Genomic DNA, 20805 nt, shown 5'->3' on the forward strand with positions numbered 1-20805 from the left:
TGGAAGTATGGACGTAGTATTTTGAAAATGTTTGAATTTTGAGAATAAAATATTTAAGAACTTTACAGATTACACGTGTTGACTAAAACTAGATTAAAAAGTAGAGTGTTTACCTGTTTAAATATTCAAATAATATGGCATAATGAACTTACTGGGCAAAATTGATCCAATTCTTAATGAGGCAAATAGAAGTGGTAGACATTCAAGGATGAAACAAGTGGGAAAGCAATGACAATTCTTTTAAATAAATAAATGTTTCAGGAAATTAGTGTATGTGCCACATGGTTAGAGTTTTCACTTTGGAAAATGCTTAATAAAAAAATAGCATCAAATTATATAAAGGCTTTATTTCTTGCTCCATGACAAAGTTCAGTAAACTTTTGGAAAAAAAGTTAAAAAATAAAAAATACAAAGTTGAATGTACAAAATTAAGCTTTTCAATTTAAATAACTACAAATGAACATATTATCTACCAACATACTTTTTAATATATTTGTGACTGTTGGATAGAAATCTTTGTAGAACACTTATACATTGTTCAATTTTTCTTTCACACTATGTACATTATTCCTCCTTATCCATAACTCTGACTCCTGACACTATAATGAGATATATTTCTCTCTGTGAAATGTAAGAAAATTTGAAAAGACATCTGCTTAAGAATTTAATAATGGAACTCTGAGGAAAAATACCCCCAAAACATCTACATTTTCTCTAGGCCTTCCTTTTCCGTGACAAAGTATTTCCATTTGTTTCTAATCCAGATCCTGAAGGCAGCGGCTGTGATTTCCTCAAAGGTATTGAAACCCATTCCTCTGCACTGTTTCAAGATAAAAAGAACAAGTTTTGTTGCCTACTGTCATTTCATAAGAACATTTCCAGCAATGATTCAATAGTCTTAGAGGGGATAAATAGAACGGCAATTATTAAGAGAACGATGAATAACGTACGAGGAGAGATTAAGTTGGTTAGACAGATATTTACTGGAATTTTGAAGAATGAGGGGGAATCTCACAGAAATTAGTTAAATTTGAATAGTAATAGACACGTTAGATGCTGGGAGGATGTTCCCAGTGGCTGGAGTCCAGAACCAGAAGCCACAGCTTCAGGAGGGAGAGTATGCCTTTCAGAACTAAGATCAGGAGAAATTTCTTCATCCAGAGGTCAGTGAACCTGTGGAATTCTCTACCACTGAAGGCAGTGGAGATCAAGTCATTAAACATATTAAAAAGATTTCTTAAAGCTAAAGAGACCAAGGAATGTGGGAGAAGATGGGAATGAGATTGTGGGCTGAAGGACCTGTACTGTGCTATAGTGTTCTATGTTTCTGAGATATTGAAGTGGATGACTAGTTATAATCATACGGAGCTGGCCTGAAAGTTTGAATGGCCTATTCATGCTCAACTGTGTTTCTATACCTGTAGGTTTTCTTTGCACTCTCTCTTCTTATTCTTTTATTTGGAGTCTGCCCGTCAGATAAATCTAAAGCCAATATTTTAGGACTGCAGGAAGAAGTTGATCTTGTTGGAGTCATTCCTGTGTGCAAATAAGGGAATAAGCATATATCAACATCCCACATATAGTATTAATCTTAAAGGAATGCTAAGTATTGTAATGTGTAATGAGATCAATTACAGAATGTTTCAAAGTCCTTCAATACAAAACAGAACATTGTGTCAGAAAAATTCATCGTTTCTTTCTAAAGTGTAATATTATTTCAAATTTTATTAGCAACAAGCCAAAAAATGGAAATAACCTGATCTTGATGTGTTAAAAGATTTCAAATTAATTTATATTTACTATGTGGCAGATTTAAATCAGTTCACTGTGTAGGCATAAATAAACAATACTAAAATAACTACAAAATTTTACAATTCTGGAATTCACCCAGAGTAAATCACTGCATAATTATGTCAATCAACTATTTATGATTTAGAAAACACATTATAGCTGCAAGCAGTTCTTGACCATCTTTGGAACAGGCTAGCCATACATTTAAAAAAAAGAATGCTGGAAGAACTCCATGTGTAAGCAGCATTTGTGGAGGCAACAGATGTTCATACGATTGGGTTGTAAGCTACCAAAGTGGATTGTTAGATGTTGCTCTTCAAATTTGTTTGGCATCTCCTTAGCAATGGAGAAGGCAGAGGACAGGAAGGTTGGTATGGGAGTTGAAAAAGAGTTAAATGACATGCAACCAGAAGCTCAAGATGGCTGTTATGGACAGAACACAGGTGTTCCAAAATTGCTGCCAGATTGTCAGTTTTCCTCTATAGGCAGCCTAGTTGGAAGCCTTAGCCAACTTGAATCAAGGTAAATTAAAGCAATTTATGAACTAGTCTCTTTATAATGTACGAGGATTGAAGAGTGTACTAAGCCATAATTACTGCTTAAAAAAAATCTAGCTCTAAGTAATGATTGTATTGCAATTCACTCAAATATTTATAAATTGGCATTTTTATTTTAGTAGCTTCTACCTTATGTGTATGTCCCAATCTTTATACAGGATGCTAAACAAAGTGCAAGTTATTAATTTTATTCCTGGTCTGCAGTCAGGGAGAATTCTTCAATGTGATTGGCTACTCAAGCAATAGGGGTATGGTGAAAGCAGGAAAAACAGCCATCAGGTTTCTAACACCTGAAGCCACTTATGCAATGTAATCTTTACTCTCAACCATCATAATTTTATGATCTTCAAATGCTTACAAATAATAAGGTTAGAAGTATAGGCATCTCATTTGTTAGTAAATCATCCACAGTTTAATAACATCCCCCCCCCAAAAAAGTTTGCTATTTCACATTTAAGATGTCAGACATTGTTCAGTTGATTAAACTCCAGCCTTGATCAGAAAGCTCTGGGTTCAGGCAAACAAATCAGGCTCATGCTATAGGGCAGTATTGAGGAGGTCCTGCACTGTGGAAGTACCACTGACTTTCAGAATGAGTGCTTAAACCAATGTCACTTTCCTTCACAGGGAAAAGATCCCACAATATTATTTCAAAGAACAGCAAGGGAGCTCTCCCTCGTGCCCTGGTCAATATTTATGCCTGACCACTTTCACTTCAAATTTTACTCATCATAAAAACTTGCAATTTGCAGGGATAATCATAACATTGATTAAACACTAATTAATTGGCTACAAAATGTTTTGTCATATCCCAAGGTTGTGAAAGCTACTAAATACTTATTCCCTTTTTCCTGTAGCCTCCTGTGATGCTATTGAATCCATCTCTCCTCCTCCATTTCCCATATCGTGAAGCATCTATTCCTGAGAAAAACACTACTTCACTTCTCTACCACCACCCAAACAGCATTCCTTTCCCATTGCTTCTTGCCACAGTGTTGCAGAAGCAGTATATGCTCTTTTACCATCTTTTCCACAATCCAGGTGCAACTAATCTTCGTTACTCCAGCCTACTTTTCTCACTTAAATTACTGACCACCTTAATTTACACTTGTTGCAATTTAGAATTAGCATTAAATTTCAAAGACAAAATATATCCAAGATAATTTTGAAAGAGTACAGTGTAAATTTGTTTTTACTAAGTTGGAGAGTAATCATATTCAAATGAAATTTCAACAATGCTCAAATAACAGAAACAAGAATTTACTATAGGACCCAATCTTACTGGATTGGAGCATGTCCAGCATACATCCTTCAACTTTTCCCTGCAAAACTTTAGCTCAAATGCAACTTAAACAGTAACTTTCAAATAATAGTATGGTGAAGGGATTGAGACATGTGGGATCAGCAATGAAACTCAATATTTCTCTATGATGGAAAGATTAATTTATATTGAATTTGACATGCTGTTAAAAATGGTTAATTATGAGACTTTATTTTCAGTTTATACTGATTAATTGCACAGTGATATAAATTGACTAGTATATTCTAGGGATTCACACTTCATGCTGAATTTCTTCGACCTCTGAATTTGCTAGTCAATTTGTGTATTAATAAATGGCATGAATTGGGGTCTTGCCATCATTCTTCCATGAAGACTTGGCCAATTCCAATGAACATTCATGATTACTGAATGGCAGAGTAGGCCGAGGAGCTGCATGGCTCACTCTTACTCCTATTTCTTATGATATTATTACATACTGAAAACTTGCCTAGTTGCTTTTCTATTTGCTTGAGCTGGTTCTCTTGGTCATTGAGCTCCTTGTGCTTTAAGGTCATTTCTGGTGAACTGATGTACTTCAGCTGTAGATCCAGTTCCTGATTGACATTATTAAGCTTGATCAGAGCAGAGCGATATTGCTGGATAAGATCTACGAGAGAAACAAAATTGTTGTAAAGATTACAAACTCTGAAAACAGAATATAAAGAAAGAAACATGGATAAAGAATCAGTAGGATAAAGAATCAGTAGTTTTTTCCTAAAATTTTACTGACATGTAACAAATCTTCAAATCAGTGAAATTATATTGAACTTGGTGCACTTTAAGCAAAGTTTATTTGCATCCTGCACTGTTTTCCAATAGGTTAAGTTTCTGATCACAGCTGGACCATCAGGGAAAATCAAGTCTGAAACACTCCTTATTTCTGTAAGCAGACTGCCCATCTATTCTCTTCTGAGAAGCAGAGTTCTAACTTGAACTTTTTTTTTTAAGTTGCATGCTATGAAAAATTATCATTCACCACTTCAATGTGATTGCTTTATTCTCTCTCAGGATATGGATGTTGCTGACAAAAATCGGCTTTTAAATGTCCTTTGTCATTTACACTTGCAGTGATGGTAGTCATGAGCTTTTTTTCCCTCAACTGAAGGCTTAGTGAGTTGCTGTGGTATATTTTCTAGATGGCATACACCACAACTGGTGCACTGATGATAGAAGTGAACGTTGAGGTGATGGATCAGGTACACAAGTGGTTATTTAGTCCAGGATGGTGCTGAACTGGAGTACTGTTGAGACGCATCCTTTATCATGTCAAGTGTAACCATGTAGATGGTAGAAAGGTATAGTGTATTTTAATGGGGAGGGAATCAGAGATAAGTAATAGGAAACCTGCTCTTGGAGATCAGTATGTGTAATGGTCCTAGTTAGATTTCTGATCAGTAGTGACCCTTTGGTTATTGACGGGATGAGAATGGAACCGAAACACTCAGCAAATAATCTAATTTCTTACCTTGTAAAAAAAAAGAGGCGAATACAACTGTCCTTTAATAATCTCTTAAGTCCAAGATAATTGGCTACCATTAACCACATCTATCTTCCTCTATATCGAGTGCAGCCTATGGAGGCCTTTCCTTCAATTCCTGAGTTCAAATTTACTTGCCTAGACTTGCATCAAGAAAGGCCCTGTTGGTGCTATAACAAATGTTGGCTTTAAATCAAGGGCAGTTACTCATCTATCCTTTGGAATTCAGCTCTTTTGCTTAGTTTTTGATCAAAAGTCATCTGGAGCAATGGTTCTGACTGACCTCAACCTAGTAGGTTATCAGCGAGCACCTGCTGCTTTAAACTATCAATGACATTTTCCTTAATTTTGTTGCTGAATGACAGTAGACAAAGATAATTGGCTGAATTGGATTCGTGGGTAAGAATTACCTCACAAATTTTCCATTTCGTTGTAGCTGTACTATACACAACTTATCTGGAGGCACAGTTTTGGAGCATAATTATTCAGCTTTATAGCCGGGATATTGTTAGGTCCTATAATTTTATCCATTGTAGCCATTGCACTCACCTATTTTTTTTTAAATCGCATTGAGCAAAATAGAATTGACTCAAGATTGGCTGCTAGAGCAGTCCTAAGGGAAGCCCAAGAGGGATCATCCATTTGACATTTTTGTTGAAGATGGTTGCAAACACTTTAGCCTTGTCATTTGCACTCATTGAGAATGGGCATTCTCACTTGATGTGCCAACTCTACAGAATCTGATCTGGTAATTCTGAAACCTACAGTATGCTGCTCCATCATTAGCATGCATGTAATCCTGCATTATAGCTTTATCACCCTTGAGTTTGCCCAGTCTTGCCCTTCTACATGCTTCATTTAAATCAGACAAGTCCTTTAATTTAACGATAACAGTATAAAAGGATTCCTGCTATTAATGTCCACAGCACCTAAAAGGTTGCCAATTACAAAAACAGACTGCAGATGCTGGAATCTGGAGCAACAAACAATCTGCTGGAGGAACTCAGCAGGTCGAATAGCATCTGTGGGGAGGAAAAAAACTGTCGACAGAGGCCAACTCACCTCTCCACTCTCAGTCCTGATGCACAGTTTTGACCCAAAATGTTGACAATTTCTTTCCTCCCACAAATGCTGCTCAACCTGCTGAGTTCCTCCAGCAGATTGTTTGTTGCTGCCAATTTGGAGCTGATGGATCTTTTACAAATCTATTCCTAGTACAGTGCTGATACTACCTGATGAAATCTGCTTGACTGTAGATCTTGGCAAGACATTATCATTGCTACCATGTGGCCAATTAATGACATTATTCACATCTTTATGTTGTGGAAAGATTTGTCACTATGTGCCCAGCCAAACTTTCCAATGCTGTCAAATGTAGAAGTATGCTCCATTTGACCTCCATTGCAGTGGGCAAAACCTCAATGGGCGAATCTAGCTGCCGGCAGATCTTAAATGATGGGTTCCTATAATTAGCTTTTAAACTACCTACATCATGGATTACCCAGCATAAGTACATCTCGTCTCTGTTCAAGGACATTCTGTGAACCAGATTAATTTCACACTGTATGTACAACCTCAAGGCAAACTCTGCCTACTTTCAGACCTGAAAGCTACCATAGAACTGTATGTGAAGATGGTCAAACTGCAGTGGGATAAGTACCAAGTTGCTGAAATCAACCTCAACTGAATGCACAGAGTTGCTGACATCTCTTTACATCCAGAAACCTGTAAATGTTCTGAACAATGGAACTATATGTGCAAAGTCATCCTTCAAATCAGCAAAATCCTTAACTGCCTAGACTTGCATCAAGAAAGCCCCTGTTGGACTGAATCAAAGGCCAATTAACATCTGATGGTGATGCCAGATAGAAAAATTGGCTTAGGATAATGACCCAGCGAATAGATCATCAGTGATCCTAAGAAAATGCCGGCTCCAATATGGCACTGGAAAATTTGGGCAGCAGTCAACAGAAGTTAAACTACCCATGACATTCCTTTAGGTCTGAAGTCACGTGTAAACCAGAATGTGTTTAGGGGAAAGAAATCTGTTGTCTTTATAAACCATTTTGATAAAGATGACAGTCCAATCATTTCCATGGTTACTTATTGATACTAGTTTATTAAGTTCAGTGTTTGTTAACTGAATTTAAACTCCCAACTACAGTGGTAGAGTTAGAATCCAAGTCTTCATTCTTCTAGTTTGAACTGAATGTGTAATCTACAAGCTATGGGAAGATAAATTTATTTAGAATATTAAAGTGACAGCATGTAAACAAGTAATTATTGCTTTTGGTTTGCTGTATATATATTTCTCAATAAATTTAGAATCCAGCATGTAATCAGGAGGAGCAAGGTGAATGTGTCATTTTGTTACTGAGTTTTACCTACAGGTAGTATATAGTCAATATGGTTGCTTGGACAGTGAAGGGGGGTTTGGTGGGAAGGGTAGACAGCATAGTAGGGAATGGTTAGAAGTATCTCTGGACAGATTGGCAGAATCTGGAAAGTTAACCATTTTTAAACAAAAATGAAACAGCAAGATCTTTCTTCGACAGGAAAGAAATATTCTCATCCCACACAGATTTAGTGATTAAAAAAAAGCAATATTTTAAGGAAGATTCTCCCAATAGCTTAAAGCATTTGTAGGTAAGTCAGAAATTGGGAAGGTGCCAGGTTTCATCAACAGACTATTCTATTAACAGGGGTCTTCTAGAATGAGGACAAGGTCACTTATGTTCAACATTCAGACTGGTGTGGGTAACGGGTACTGGCTTTGGAAGAGGATTGCCAATTCCTAATCAACCCATGCTAAATACACACATTTCTTCCCAACAGTAATCAAAATAGCCAGATAGCAAGGTTTAGTCATGTAAAATGATCACTTGGACAAGCTCACTCATGAGTATTACGAGTTTAAAAGATGTATTCTGATATTCCTTTACTCAGACATTTCCTATAATCCTATGAAATTTGACCTTTTATAACATGGCTGCAAGATATTTTAAGCAATTGGCTGGAAAATGTATACATTACAATTAACTTATTAGTTACATTATAAGTTACATTATAATTGAACATCATTTCTACAAATAAATAATGTCAAACATTGCATGTTTTAAACACATCTGTTTATTAATCTCTACATGTTAAATTTAGTAGATTTTGAATTGCACTGCACCCATACATTCCCCTAAACCTCGCATCTACTACCAAGATGAAATTGAGCACCAGGGTGATGGGAACATCCTTTCATGTTAAACCACCTGACTTCAGTATATTCTACTATTCTTGCATTCCTGCTGAATGAAAATCTTGAACTTAGTCCTTAACACTTTTTGGGAAGACAATCAGCACAAGTATTTTTGAGGATTATAGAAGATGCAACAGGAAATTCAGATATGCTGGCATAATGGAGTACTCAAGAACAAATATCTGTGAAAAGTCTGTTGTTTTGCTGCACAATACTGTATCAATTCAAATTTTAATTTACTCTTGATTTAAAAACTATTTTCAAAATAAACATACCAATCTGTGAATTCAGTGCATGGTAAGCCTTTGGTAGAGGAGCTCCAAATACCATTCCTCGCAGTTTATCCATTTGTGGTGCCTTGTTCTGAAGGCCTCCAAACTTTCCATTGCTTCGTATTCTATCTCCATCTCTTGTCAGCAATGTAGGGCAGTGGGTGATTTTCACAACCTAAGTTTATATTATAAATGCTTCAAATTTCTGAGTAAGTCTCAATTAAAAAGCCAAACAATGCCAAATGTAAATATGACCCTTAAGTTTTAAGCAAAATAATATTTCACATCTATCCAAATATTGTGAAAGACAATGAAGCTATGTGTAATTGGTTGCAAAGGCAATGTCTTAATTATGCAAAAACAGAATATCTAGATTCTACCTCTTTTCTATACTGATTCGCAGCATTTAAGTTGTCCAAGATAATCGTATCTCCAAGAAGCATCCCAAATACTGAAAAACAAAATTCTCATTTTAATAGAATGCCTTTTTCAAACAATTAAGTATTGCAAATCTCACTGGTTTACACACTATAAAGTTCTATTCAATCATATTTGCAAATGTAATTGTAATGTTGGGTTTCCCCCATAGGATGGTCATAAAAATTATTAAGAATAGTGCTAATTAATTGCTGGTAAAGTGTTATTCACAAAATTAAAACATTAATTTGCAATTACTATGTGATAATTGCACACTCAAGGAAAAAACACTGCAGTATTGGAAAAGAAAATAAATCAAGTTTCACTGTACATTCTGTAGCTAAATATATAGCTTGGATAATGGATAACCCCCTTACCCAACACTCTAAGCTCCGGCCATCTCAATAGCCTGTATTATCTCAAGACTTGGGAATGAAAACTTTTTTTTCCACTCTCGCTCCACACTCCTCAATTTTCTTCAACCACCAGTTCTCCTCATTTCAGCCACTTCTCACACTACATCTAAAACTCTCTGCTAGATCCTCATTCTTTGCCTCAAGCTGAAAGACTCTAGGATATATCACTCAGTCTTGACCAACACCCTGAAAAATTGGAGCATGAAGGTCAGTCCTTTCCCCTGGTTAATTTAGCATCCAAGCCAAGAAACCTACTCTTTGGGGAAAGGAAATTTTGAACACAGGATGCCAGAATTATTTAAGCCAATTTTGAACAGAAGTGGTTACATTTTTAAAAGAAGCAATCACAGAAACAGTCATACCTTAAAGCATCTTTCAAATTATTCATTTTTTGACATGCATTCAAATGTGGTTTACTATAACCAGATTCTTTTGATATGCTAACACAGCAATACATGCATTGAGGAGCTAAAAGGCCAAGGCTATTGAAGATCATTAAATGTCCAGGAATAAGTTATCTGTCTTCTTACCAATACGAAAGATAATTAATAGAAAATACATTTAGTAGAGTGACCCACTATTCAGAAAAATAAAACCTACATTGTCATAATGGATGATTAATGCTAAATTATAAAAATCACAGTTACTTTAAACTTGTAGCTTAAAACAGAATTGGGACAAATATACCTTACCTATTCGACATTGTTCAACATTCTCCGTGAAAATAAGTAGGTCACGGGCAAATATGGGGTTTCCTTCAGGCTTGAAATGGCATTTTCCATTTCGCATGTGAGGTAAAGGTCTACAATTTAAAAATAAGCAAACGTAAGCACATACATAAAGAAATATATCAAACATTTAATAACAATTTACAAAATTATGTAAAATACTTTTAATACATGCATGTTTTTCATTTTGTATTTCTTCCTTCGCTGCAGGAGTCGATATTCACTTAAATTACCTAGCGTATTTTAAAACATCTCCAACTTATAACACCTCCCCAAAATGAGTAATTAGGCAGTTTATTTTTAAAAGTGTCACTCAAATTTTGCAGACAACAGAATGAGAACTGAAACTTTTGTATTAAGCTTGATATATTTTTCAGACTGCAGCTATGTTTCAAGATGTAATTGATTCTAAAGATAGTTAATTCCAATCCAAATTTTCGATTGAACTTAGTACAGCAATAACAGTAAGTGTCATGTATTAGCTTTTAATCCCAAATTTCAAGTTAAATGTGAAATTTAACCTCATCAATTCTGACCGATGCATTAATCCCAGCGATTATTCTAAAATTCAATGACTCACCAAGCTGTTTTTGAATTATACTCTGGCACATATTTAGTTTGATGACATTTTAATGCATTTTGTAATAAATGTCTCTTCACAAAGTTAGTTCAATTGGATTGAAATTTCAGTTAATAGTTTATACCTGTTACTATCTGGAAGATTTTTTCTATATATAGAATCAAGTGGAAGCACTTGTTGACGACCCTGAGTTTCATCAAAGATACGTCGCGCAGCATCTGTGGTTAAAGTAACCACACAGTCCATGTCACTAGCCATATGCCAAGAGATAACCTTGGCCACCTCATCATCCTCTATCATTGCCAAGTGTGCAATCTATAATTAAAACCAAAAAGTTCTCATGTTAAATTCCTTAACCAAAGTGACACAAACAATAAAAATCTAACAATTGTGAAAATGGAGGAAAAGATTGTACTACTTTGGCAAGGTGGGAGCATGTGAGCATAGGTAAGGAGGACCAGAATAGTTAAGCACCCTATGTTGATAAACTCTGGCCTCCATGAAAGAATACTGATTAAATACTGGCCTCAATTCCCAAGTCAACTAGAACATAGTTCTTTCTGGTTAAATAGCTGGCAAAATAGAAAGATGGTTTACTTTTAGATCCATTGGACAGTGTTAATTTGTGGTCAAAGGAGGAAGAAAAAGGTAATGGAAGAGAAAGGGAGGCAGATGCCGAAGGAGGAATACAAAAGAACACAAATTAACAGCATCAGCACTTCCTCAATAATAGTGGTATTCATCTGGCTCAAACTAACTACAATCAGGCGGCTTTTTTTCAGCCAATTGAACAAGTCCTATAATGCAAGGCGTGTATAAACTATTCATTAATGACAGTGAACAGAATCAGATTTATCATCACTGACATATGACATGAAATTTGTTGTTTGTGGCAGCACAGTGCAAAGACATGAAAATCTACAAATTACAAAAATACATACCTTTCCTAAAATGTCACCACTATTCCTAGTATAATTTGGCAGAGAACATGTTCTCCTGGGCAATTTGATTATCCTGTCTCTGTCAATTTTCATCTGCTTGATGACTGCATCAATATCTTGAGGCTACATTGAAGAAAAATATATTTTCAGCATGTGGCTTAGAGTAAGGGTCTGGGAAGAGTAGCATTTTAATCTGAAACACAGCATACATACAATCTGCCATAAAGCCTACAACCTGCACTGGATTCTAAAGTGTGATCTAAAAATGGTAACAACTCGGGTGTATATAGTGAAACTGCATCAGGAAAGGACACTTACAAGTTCCGGTGAACTTTACTCTTGTTCCAAAAAGATTCACATATCATATACACAAAATATATTGGAAAGTAATGCTACAATCAAGGATCATCAATTCCTAAAGGCAAAATTTAAACAGAACCAAAAACTGGATTCAAGAACAAGCTAGTAAATTCAGAGAAAGTCAGCTAAAAGGGTTAATGTGAAACACCAGGCTGGATCGATTGATTATAAGTCTGCCCGATATTGTGTGGCAGCTTTGTGCTTGTTGTCCAACGATGAGCCTGTGGAACTCTTTATAGCTGGCCAACTCCATGTTCGTCAGCTTCTGGAGAGATCATGTGACGAGCCATTGCACATAGTGCCACTCCTCAGCTTGGAAACCCTTGATGTTTTTTAGCCATGTTCTTTACAGGCCCCCCCCCCCCCAAATGGGGCAAATGAGAAATCAGGGTTTCCATGACAATCATCTGAAAGGAAGTTGGGGGGGGGGGGGGGGGGGTGAGGGTTAAAAAATGTTAAAAATATTTTAAAAATAAGTGGTTAGCCTTTGGTCTTCATTTAAGTGTTCACCGAAAATACTTTGTGGCTGATACCCTGGGAAAACCATTATAAGGGCATTTACATCACTAAATTCACTTTCCCCACCCCAAGAGTCCCAGACTAAGCCAGGGACCATACGAAAGGCCAGGGTCTCTTTCAGCCACAGGATGCTTGCTGACTATGATGGAAAATCTTGGTGGAGCTGTATAGCTATAGAGTGGAAACTGCCTGCTGACAGATTCTATGTAGCGTGGTGAGGAACAGGCTTCATCAGTGAGTGGACAATTAGAAGGCAGCCACATCAACCGGCAAGCTTCACCACAGACTTGGCCACCTTCAGCTCTGAAATGAAGTACCAACAACTACTCCAGTAGTCTGATGATCCAGCCCTCTGTTAAAATACAAAACAACAAATCCTAAATGGAAGTTGGACATCCAACAAATTAGAACAGCATGAAAACTTCCTTCTACTGTTGTGATTTCCACCACTATGAAGTTAGGATAATAAAAGTTTTGAGGATATCCACAGGGCAATTATTCCAACAATTTCATAAGCACTGCCCTGCTATTTCATCTGAACCAGCCTTTGACTAATGAACTTAATCTTCAGTGGACTATAAACATGATGACCGTCAGCTCAAGTGTAATTTTTGGCTCACTGAAAACTAGTAATAAATATTTGCTTCAGTTAAATGATTGAGATTCCTATTAAAATAAAAGAGCTAAAGTAACCATTTCTTAAAAATAAAAAACTGCAGATGCTGGAAATCTAAATCAAAAACAGAAAATGCTGGAAATACTCAGGTCTGGCCTCATCTGTGGGAAGAGTTAACATTTCAGGTCAGAGACCCTTCATCAGAACTGAAAAGGAGAGAGAAGAAGCTTGTAAATCTGGAGATAGAGTATTTGGACACTAGAATCTGGAACAAAAAGTAAAACTGCTGGAGGAACTCAGCAAGTCAAGCAGCATCTGTGGAGGCAAAGGCATAGTTGATGTTTCAGGTTCTGATCCCACATCCAGACTGAATAGCTGACTGTGAAACTGCAGAGAAGGTGGGGGAATGTCCGTTAGGATAAAACCAGGGTGACCATGGGGAAAAGCCCTAATCAATGTTACCTGGTCAATGAGAGCAGTTAGAGGTGAGAACATCTCTGCAAGGCAGCACGGTAGCGTAGTGGTTAGCGCGACGCTATTACAGCGCCAGCGATCGGGGTTCAATTCCCGTCACTGTCTGTAAGGAGTTTGTACGTTCTCCCGTGTCTGCGTGGGTTTCCTCCGGGTGCTCCGGTTTCCTCCCACATTGCAAAGACGTCCGGGTAGGTTAATTTGGGTTTAAAATGGGAGGCGCGGATTCGTTGGGCCAGAAGGGCCTGTTACCACGCTGTAAATAAAATTTTAAAAATTAAATTAAATTTAATTTAAAAATAGAAGAATCGAGACAGAAGAATCCTGGACTTGTGAAATACAGAGCAGGAGCACAAGCTCAGCAGGCTTTACCGTCATTTCCTTCCTTCCTGAAAAATCATGCGCAGCAATATGTAAGCATTGCATTTGTGGTTTCTGCACAAAGTGGAGCACATCTCTGTGCAGGTGGAATAAATTCACATCTCCAGACCTTATTTTGAAAGACGTATTTGGATTCCTACCACTCACATTTCGGAGAGAAACAAATCATTCAACCCATTTTAGTAGTTCCTAACAATATTACAATACAAGCCAAAATTTGGATTTCCTGTGATCCAAGAAGTGGAAAAAGAAACTTTGGCTAAGGTATTTTCCAGTTTGGAATTTTGCCTATAGCCCGAGACTTCCAATACTATCCCAGATCTAAAGCAACTCTATGTCTCAGAACTTCTACTGTTATTTATAGAAGTTGCTCCCATGCCAGTTTGACTTCAACACTGGGTATAAATCATACATCAAAAAAGTACATATATCAACTTACAGTACTGATTTCTGCAGGGTTGATTTTCTGTTTTCGAAGTTCATTTCTCAGGTGAGATTCTTTTGCTGTAGCTTCCTGTGCTTGACCTGAGTAAGATTTCAGTTTTAGTATTTAATCTGCAAAGCATTCAGTTACTTTCTCTTCAAACACTATTTTCTGATTTTTCTTTAGTTTTCAGGATCTGGGCATCATTGTGTGCAGCTTTGATTTCTTACCCGGAGAGGATATACTTGCCATATACAAAATGCAGTGAAGGCTCAATGGGCTGATTTCTAGGTTGATGGGACTACCATCTGGAGGAAATCAAGTTGACTAGGTGACTAGGTTTGTATTCACTAGAGTTTAGAAGAATATGAAATCTAACTGAAACTTAAATTCTTACAGAGTGAGACAAGCTGGTTGTCAGGAAGATGTTTCCCCTGACTGGGGTGTCCAGAAAATAAAAAGGGGGCATAGTCTCAGGTTACTAGGCTAGAGACTTAAATGTGAAATTCATTCAGAGGGTGGTGAACCTGTGAATTCTCTACCATAAAGGGCTGTAGAGGCCAAGTCACTGAATATTTTTGAGATAGATAAGCCTCTAGACACAAAAGTGACCGACAGATACACAGAGGAAGAGTATGGTACTCAGATAGATGATTAGCCATGATCATTTTGAATGGCAGAGCAGGCATGTAGGGCTACGTTTCTATTTTCTGTTATTACTAATCCTTAGTGCCCTCAAGGATGTGATGGTGTACAGTCTTGAAACTCTGAATCGTTCTGGTGAAAGCACTCCAACTATGCTCCTATACTGCCACTGGCTAAAAACCTTAATTCTGTTTCTCACCACAGATGCTGCCTGATTTGCTGGGTATTTCCAGGTAGTTCAGATTTCCAGCATCTGCAATCTTTCTCTTCTCCCACAGTGCAGTTGGGATAGGAGTTCCAGGATTTAGACCCAGAAACGATGAAGCAGCAGCAATATATTTCCTATTTGTAATGGAGGGGAACATGCAGGCAGTGGAATTTCCATACACATTAAGCCCCCGCCCTTTTTTGTGGTGGGTGTCATAAGTTTGGGAAGTTCAGTCAGAGTAATCAAGGCAAGTAACTGCACTGCTGCAGACAGCACACACTGGCGGAGGGAATGAATATTTAGGATGGTGGATGGGGTGCCAGTCAAGTGGGTTACTTTAACCTGTTGGTGCTGAGCTTCCTGAAAAAGTTGTAGCAGCTGCGTTCATCCAGACAAGTGATAGGTATGCTATCAAGCTCCTGATTTGATCATGTTGACGGTGGGAAGAGCCTGCAGTGAGAGGATAAGTTACACCCCCACAGGATGCCCAGCCTCTGACCAACTCTTATAGCCACAATACTTATGTAACCAACCCAGCTGATTTTCTGGTCAACGGTGAGCCCCAGGATGTTGATGATGGGTCACTCTATATTCAATGACCTTACCACCACCAAGGCCAAGTTATTAAATTTGTTCTTCCTGGAAATGGTCACTGTCTGGCATTTTGCTAATTGCCACTTATCAGCCCATATCAGAATGTTGTCCAGACCTTGCTGTATATACATTTGCCAAGTTGCAGCAAATATTCCCAACATCAACCATATTACAAAAGCCGCTGCTGAAATTAGGGAAAATGGTTGGGCTTCAGACACTGCCCTGAAGAGCTCTTGCAGTGATCTCCTGAGACTGGGATGACTGACCTCCAAAACCACAACCATCTTTCTTTGAGTGAAGTACGACTCCAGCTATTGGAGTGGTTTCTCCTTATGCCCAGAACTGACAAGGGGTCTTTGATCTGAAACGTTAACTGGTTTTTCCAGATATTGCTTGACTGGCTGAATTCTTCCAGCATTCCTGTATTTGACTGGGAATAGCCATCCTGACTGGCACCCCATCAGCAATTCAAGACAATCATTCCCTCCACCATCAGTGCAGTGACCGCTGAGTGCATCGTGTACAAAATGCACTGCACTCATTCACCCAGGCTTCTCTAACAGCACCTCCTAAACCAGTGAATGTTATCATCAAGGACAAGGGCAGCAGATGTACTGGAACATTGCACTTTGTAGGTTTCCCTTCAACTCACACAACATCCTGATTTGGAAATATATCACCGGTCCTTCATCATTGTTGGATGTAAATCCTGGAATTCCCTACTCAATAGCACTGTGGGAATACTATGCTGCAGTTCAAGGTAGTTCTTCACTACCTTCAAGGACAATTTAGGATTGGCAATAAATGCTGGTCTTGCCAGTAGCTCATAGGCCCAAACATAAATACATAATAAAAATCTGTGGCTGACCAGGGCATTGGGCTAATATTGCTATTTCCCCTTAAAATTTGTAAATATCTCATTGGCCAGAAGATCAGTCTTGATGGCAAGATTGCCTAATGAGAGTTTAGGGCAGATCATTGTGAATATAGGATTGATACGAATGTAGATCCTTGCTCATATGCAATCTCAATACTTGTACAACTTCAAACAAGTAATCTGTAGGTCATCAATACATTCAAAGATTTGCAATCTTGTATCACAGGAAGTGCTGCTTGTGAAGACACATCAGGTTCAAAAATCAACCAGTGAACCACTATGCCCTTGAGATCACCCTACTATAAACAGATTTGACAAAATATTGATTGCAAGTTCACAGCTATGGGAATTATACTTAAAGCCACCTGTGCCATTTCGTACACCAATCAAATTTCAAATTTAGACATTAATATCTAAAAATTAATTGCAACTTGTACGAAAAGTAACATTTTTCTCATAATCCAGAGGGTGCAAAAATATGAATTTGATGTATTTTGTCTTGGAGTGGAAATGTATAGGGCAATTGAGATGAAAGAACATTCAGGACACTTGGTAACCGAAGGCAGAGGTCTGAATTACATCTTGTGTGTCATCAGGAGTCAGGATGAATTAAATTTAAAACCACAACCAAGGTATTGCAGATGTTGGAAATATGAAACAAATTGACAAACAGAATAGCTGACAGACAGATGTGTGATTTCAGGCCCAGAGTTCCCTTTAGCATCAAGAAATGAGTTAAATATTCCAACTAGGACTGCTAGTAATTAAAGACACGTTAATCACACTTTATAGTATTAATTGTATGATTAAAAAAGTGTATACCATGTGTGTTTACTTAATTATTTAAGTGTCTGTATCTTTCTAAATTTAATATTTATGGTTTCACAAATTCTTCACGGCTGTCAATTAATTGGCATCAACACAGCAAATCAACACATTGCTGATCATGTGCTATATCAGGAAAAAGATTGGGTAATGTCATGGCCAGCCATGTGCTTCCTTGAGCTGCTATACCCATGTCCAGCAATAGCAGGAGAAATGTTTGGCTCTGACCATACTAAGAGAGAAAAGGGGGCATCGTGGGATGAGCTGGGCTGAGCATGGGGAAGGCAAAAGTGAGAAGTCAGTGAGTGAGAACCAGCACCAGGGAATGATGGAGATGCGTCTCCTCCTGAGAGTCAGGTAAACTGTCACCAAAAGCTATACAGCAAATCATGGGAGGGGTAGTGAAACCTGGACCAATCCTGGCTATGCCTTTCTGCCTCTTCACTACTTTCCCTTGTGTCTATCTTGGAAATACTCTTATTATGCAAGTTAGTACCAAGTGTAACCAAACTATTTGTAATGGGCCACATGGTCTTCAGTGGAATGAAGGAAGTGAGTATTGTGCAAGTAGTAGAACTGAAGAACTCAGAAATCTGAGGGTTAATGCACGAGTACGTTACAAAGTTACGGGTAAACACATGGAGTAATTTGAAACTGATTTAAACTACAGTATTATTATGACAATGTATTTTCTATTGAACCAAACATACTAATATTATTAAAGGCATGACTACAACTTGATTAACTGAATTAAGTTACTCGACAGCTTTAACTTTTTAAAAACATTTCTAAATGCCTGAGAAATTCAGAAACCTGGTGTTTTTGACAGGTGGTATGATTTTGCTGTTTGTTAATTGTCAATTTTCTTTATATTAGTTTTACTTGTGAGACTCTCTCCCACATAATAACAGTGACATCAGTAGGCACTTGCTGCTGAGGCTTTAGGATAGAAGTTCTCACTTGGGATCCGCACAATGTGTGAGAACAGCTGACTGTGGCAGACAGCTCACCGATGATACAAAATCTCAGTCTGAATTGTTTTATTTGTTGCGCTACCATATGCAATTAACACATCAAAAAAAGTGTTAATTTACTTGTGTTTCGTGTGCCATAATTACAAATTAATTCAAAAAATAAAAGGAAGGAGATGAATGCATAAAAATAGAGGGAGCACATGCATGAAATTTTGCCTGGCAGCATGTACCACAGTCATGAGCAGGATAGAAGCAATGAAAATATGTAAGGTATAAGATTTCAGTCAAAGTGCAAGAGATGGAAAACCTGGACCAGGTACAAAATTAAAATATTTGAAAATGAAAACGCATCTAAAATTTAATAAATGAAGGCAGTTGTCAAAGAACGTAGTGCTGGTACCTCAGAGTAAACTCAGTTAGATCTTGAAACCCACAATGAACATATGACAACCTAGCCATAGTTCTATTAGAAATTTCAGTTCCACCTGAAGCACAAAAAGCAAGCAATATTGCATTGACTATTTACTTTATGCACCAATTTCCCTCTACATTCACTTTATTCAGAGATATTCTGCAATCGTCCAAATAGCATTTTTAGTAACTGAAAACTTCAGTTTGATCATCATTTTGAAACCAAATTTGATGTTTGTACCCAATCCAAAAAGGTTTATCTCACCAATACCATAGAATTTTCAACCTTATTCTTTTTTAAACCAGTCGGTTATTCGTTGATGCATAAGACAGAAAATGCTAAATTCTCCACTCAGCTAATAGATGCTTACTGACCTAAGATTTAAGCATTTTTTGTTCTTGAATCTAGTTTAAATTTGATTTCAGACAGCTATAACTTTGGGGAAAATTGTTCTAAAATAGTTGATTGTATGTGGTAAGTTTGGATTAATTTGTTTTCTGTCAATGTTTCTCATTGAGCCTAATGAAGGTGGATTGTTCACAATATTAGCAACTTAATAGAATGAGCTTGCAGACAGGTCATTTGATCCAAGATTGCTTCTGTACCAAATGAATGGAAACCCCTAATATTTACTTACAAAAATGTGGTTTTCATTTTAAATTCCATCAGTAACAATAATAAACAGAGGGTTGAAAGCAGTTGGATACTTCTCCAGTGAAAATGGAATCAATTTCTGAACTAATACTAATGAGAACTAAGTAAGAGATTGGTCCAGAAGTAACTACACTGCTCAAGTTATAGGATACTTTTGGACAACAGTGAAAAGAATTTCAACAATCACACAATGATAATTGTAATGATCTTATTCACAGCTAATACAAGACAGACTTAATTTCAAAGTTGTCTCTAATCATCTGAGAATACTTTAAGAGTTTTCCCAGGAATAAATACATCAAAATGGTTTGCCTGAAAAGGGATTATACTGAACTCTTATGGATCCATTTTACTGATTTCAAGGGGAACAAAGGACCGCAGATGCTGGAATCTAGATGAAAAACACTGATGCTGAAGAATGCTGCCTGACCTGCTGAGTTCCTCCAGCATCAGTGTTTTTCATATTGATTTCAAGGCCTGTGTTCATTATCTGTTGTAATATTGTTTTCATGTATTACTCAGTAACAAAAAATTGGGAAGATTTTTATTACAGACCTGTGCACTAGGGCAGGGCTGAAAACTTAATTTCATTTAGAAACAGTTTATAAGAAATTTTAAAAGTAAACTACAAAAATATATCTGAACCAAAAAATGCTGTAGGTACACAATTGGAATAGTTTGCATATTAACTACTGAAGGGTTCTGCATTCCAATGGAGTACATTTGGAAAAATTAGCCCAGCTTATCCATTAAGAACTGCATGATTCATACTAATTATGGCCTTCATAAAATTGATGTGTGGACAACAGATTAATGTTAAATAAACACTGAAAATGCTGGATATATTAAGTAGGTCAGGCAGTATCTATGGAGAGAAAAACTGACTCAACATTACAGGCTAATGACTTTCCATCAATTTTAGTAAATTGGAATGGCTGACTACCTGAAACTGATGAATTCAGTTTTCCAGCCAAAGAACTATGAAGTAGCTTGTCAGAAGATGAGATGCTATTCCTTAATGCTTTAGGGTTTTTTTGGAACAGAGCAAAAGTACAAAGACAGAACTATGCGAGTGGGATGGATTGCATGCTAGGC

At 37.2% G+C, this 20805-nt stretch overlaps 1 protein-coding gene across 1 annotated transcript in view; it reads right to left on the bottom strand.

Moving 5' to 3' along the window:
- Positions 1-349: 349 nt before the first annotated feature.
- Positions 350-20805, bottom strand: part of smchd1 (structural maintenance of chromosomes flexible hinge domain containing 1) — a 131405-nt gene continuing 110949 nt past the window's right edge. Inside the window, exons 40-48 of the mRNA XM_052022954.1 lie at positions 14537-14622; positions 11751-11873; positions 10934-11124; positions 10194-10303; positions 9049-9119; positions 8672-8843; positions 4118-4276; positions 1419-1536; positions 350-820 (exon numbers count right to left, since the gene is read on the bottom strand). Coding sequence (XP_051878914.1) covers positions 715-820; positions 1419-1536; positions 4118-4276; positions 8672-8843; positions 9049-9119; positions 10194-10303; positions 10934-11124; positions 11751-11873; positions 14537-14622 — 1136 coding nt within the window. The 3' untranslated portion in view covers positions 350-714. The remainder of the gene's footprint in view (positions 821-1418; positions 1537-4117; positions 4277-8671; positions 8844-9048; positions 9120-10193; positions 10304-10933; positions 11125-11750; positions 11874-14536; positions 14623-20805) is intronic.

The sequence above is a fragment of the Pristis pectinata genome, chromosome 9 (assembly GCF_009764475.1).
Source record: "Pristis pectinata isolate sPriPec2 chromosome 9, sPriPec2.1.pri, whole genome shotgun sequence".
Taxonomy (NCBI): Eukaryota; Metazoa; Chordata; class Chondrichthyes; order Rhinopristiformes; family Pristidae; genus Pristis; species Pristis pectinata.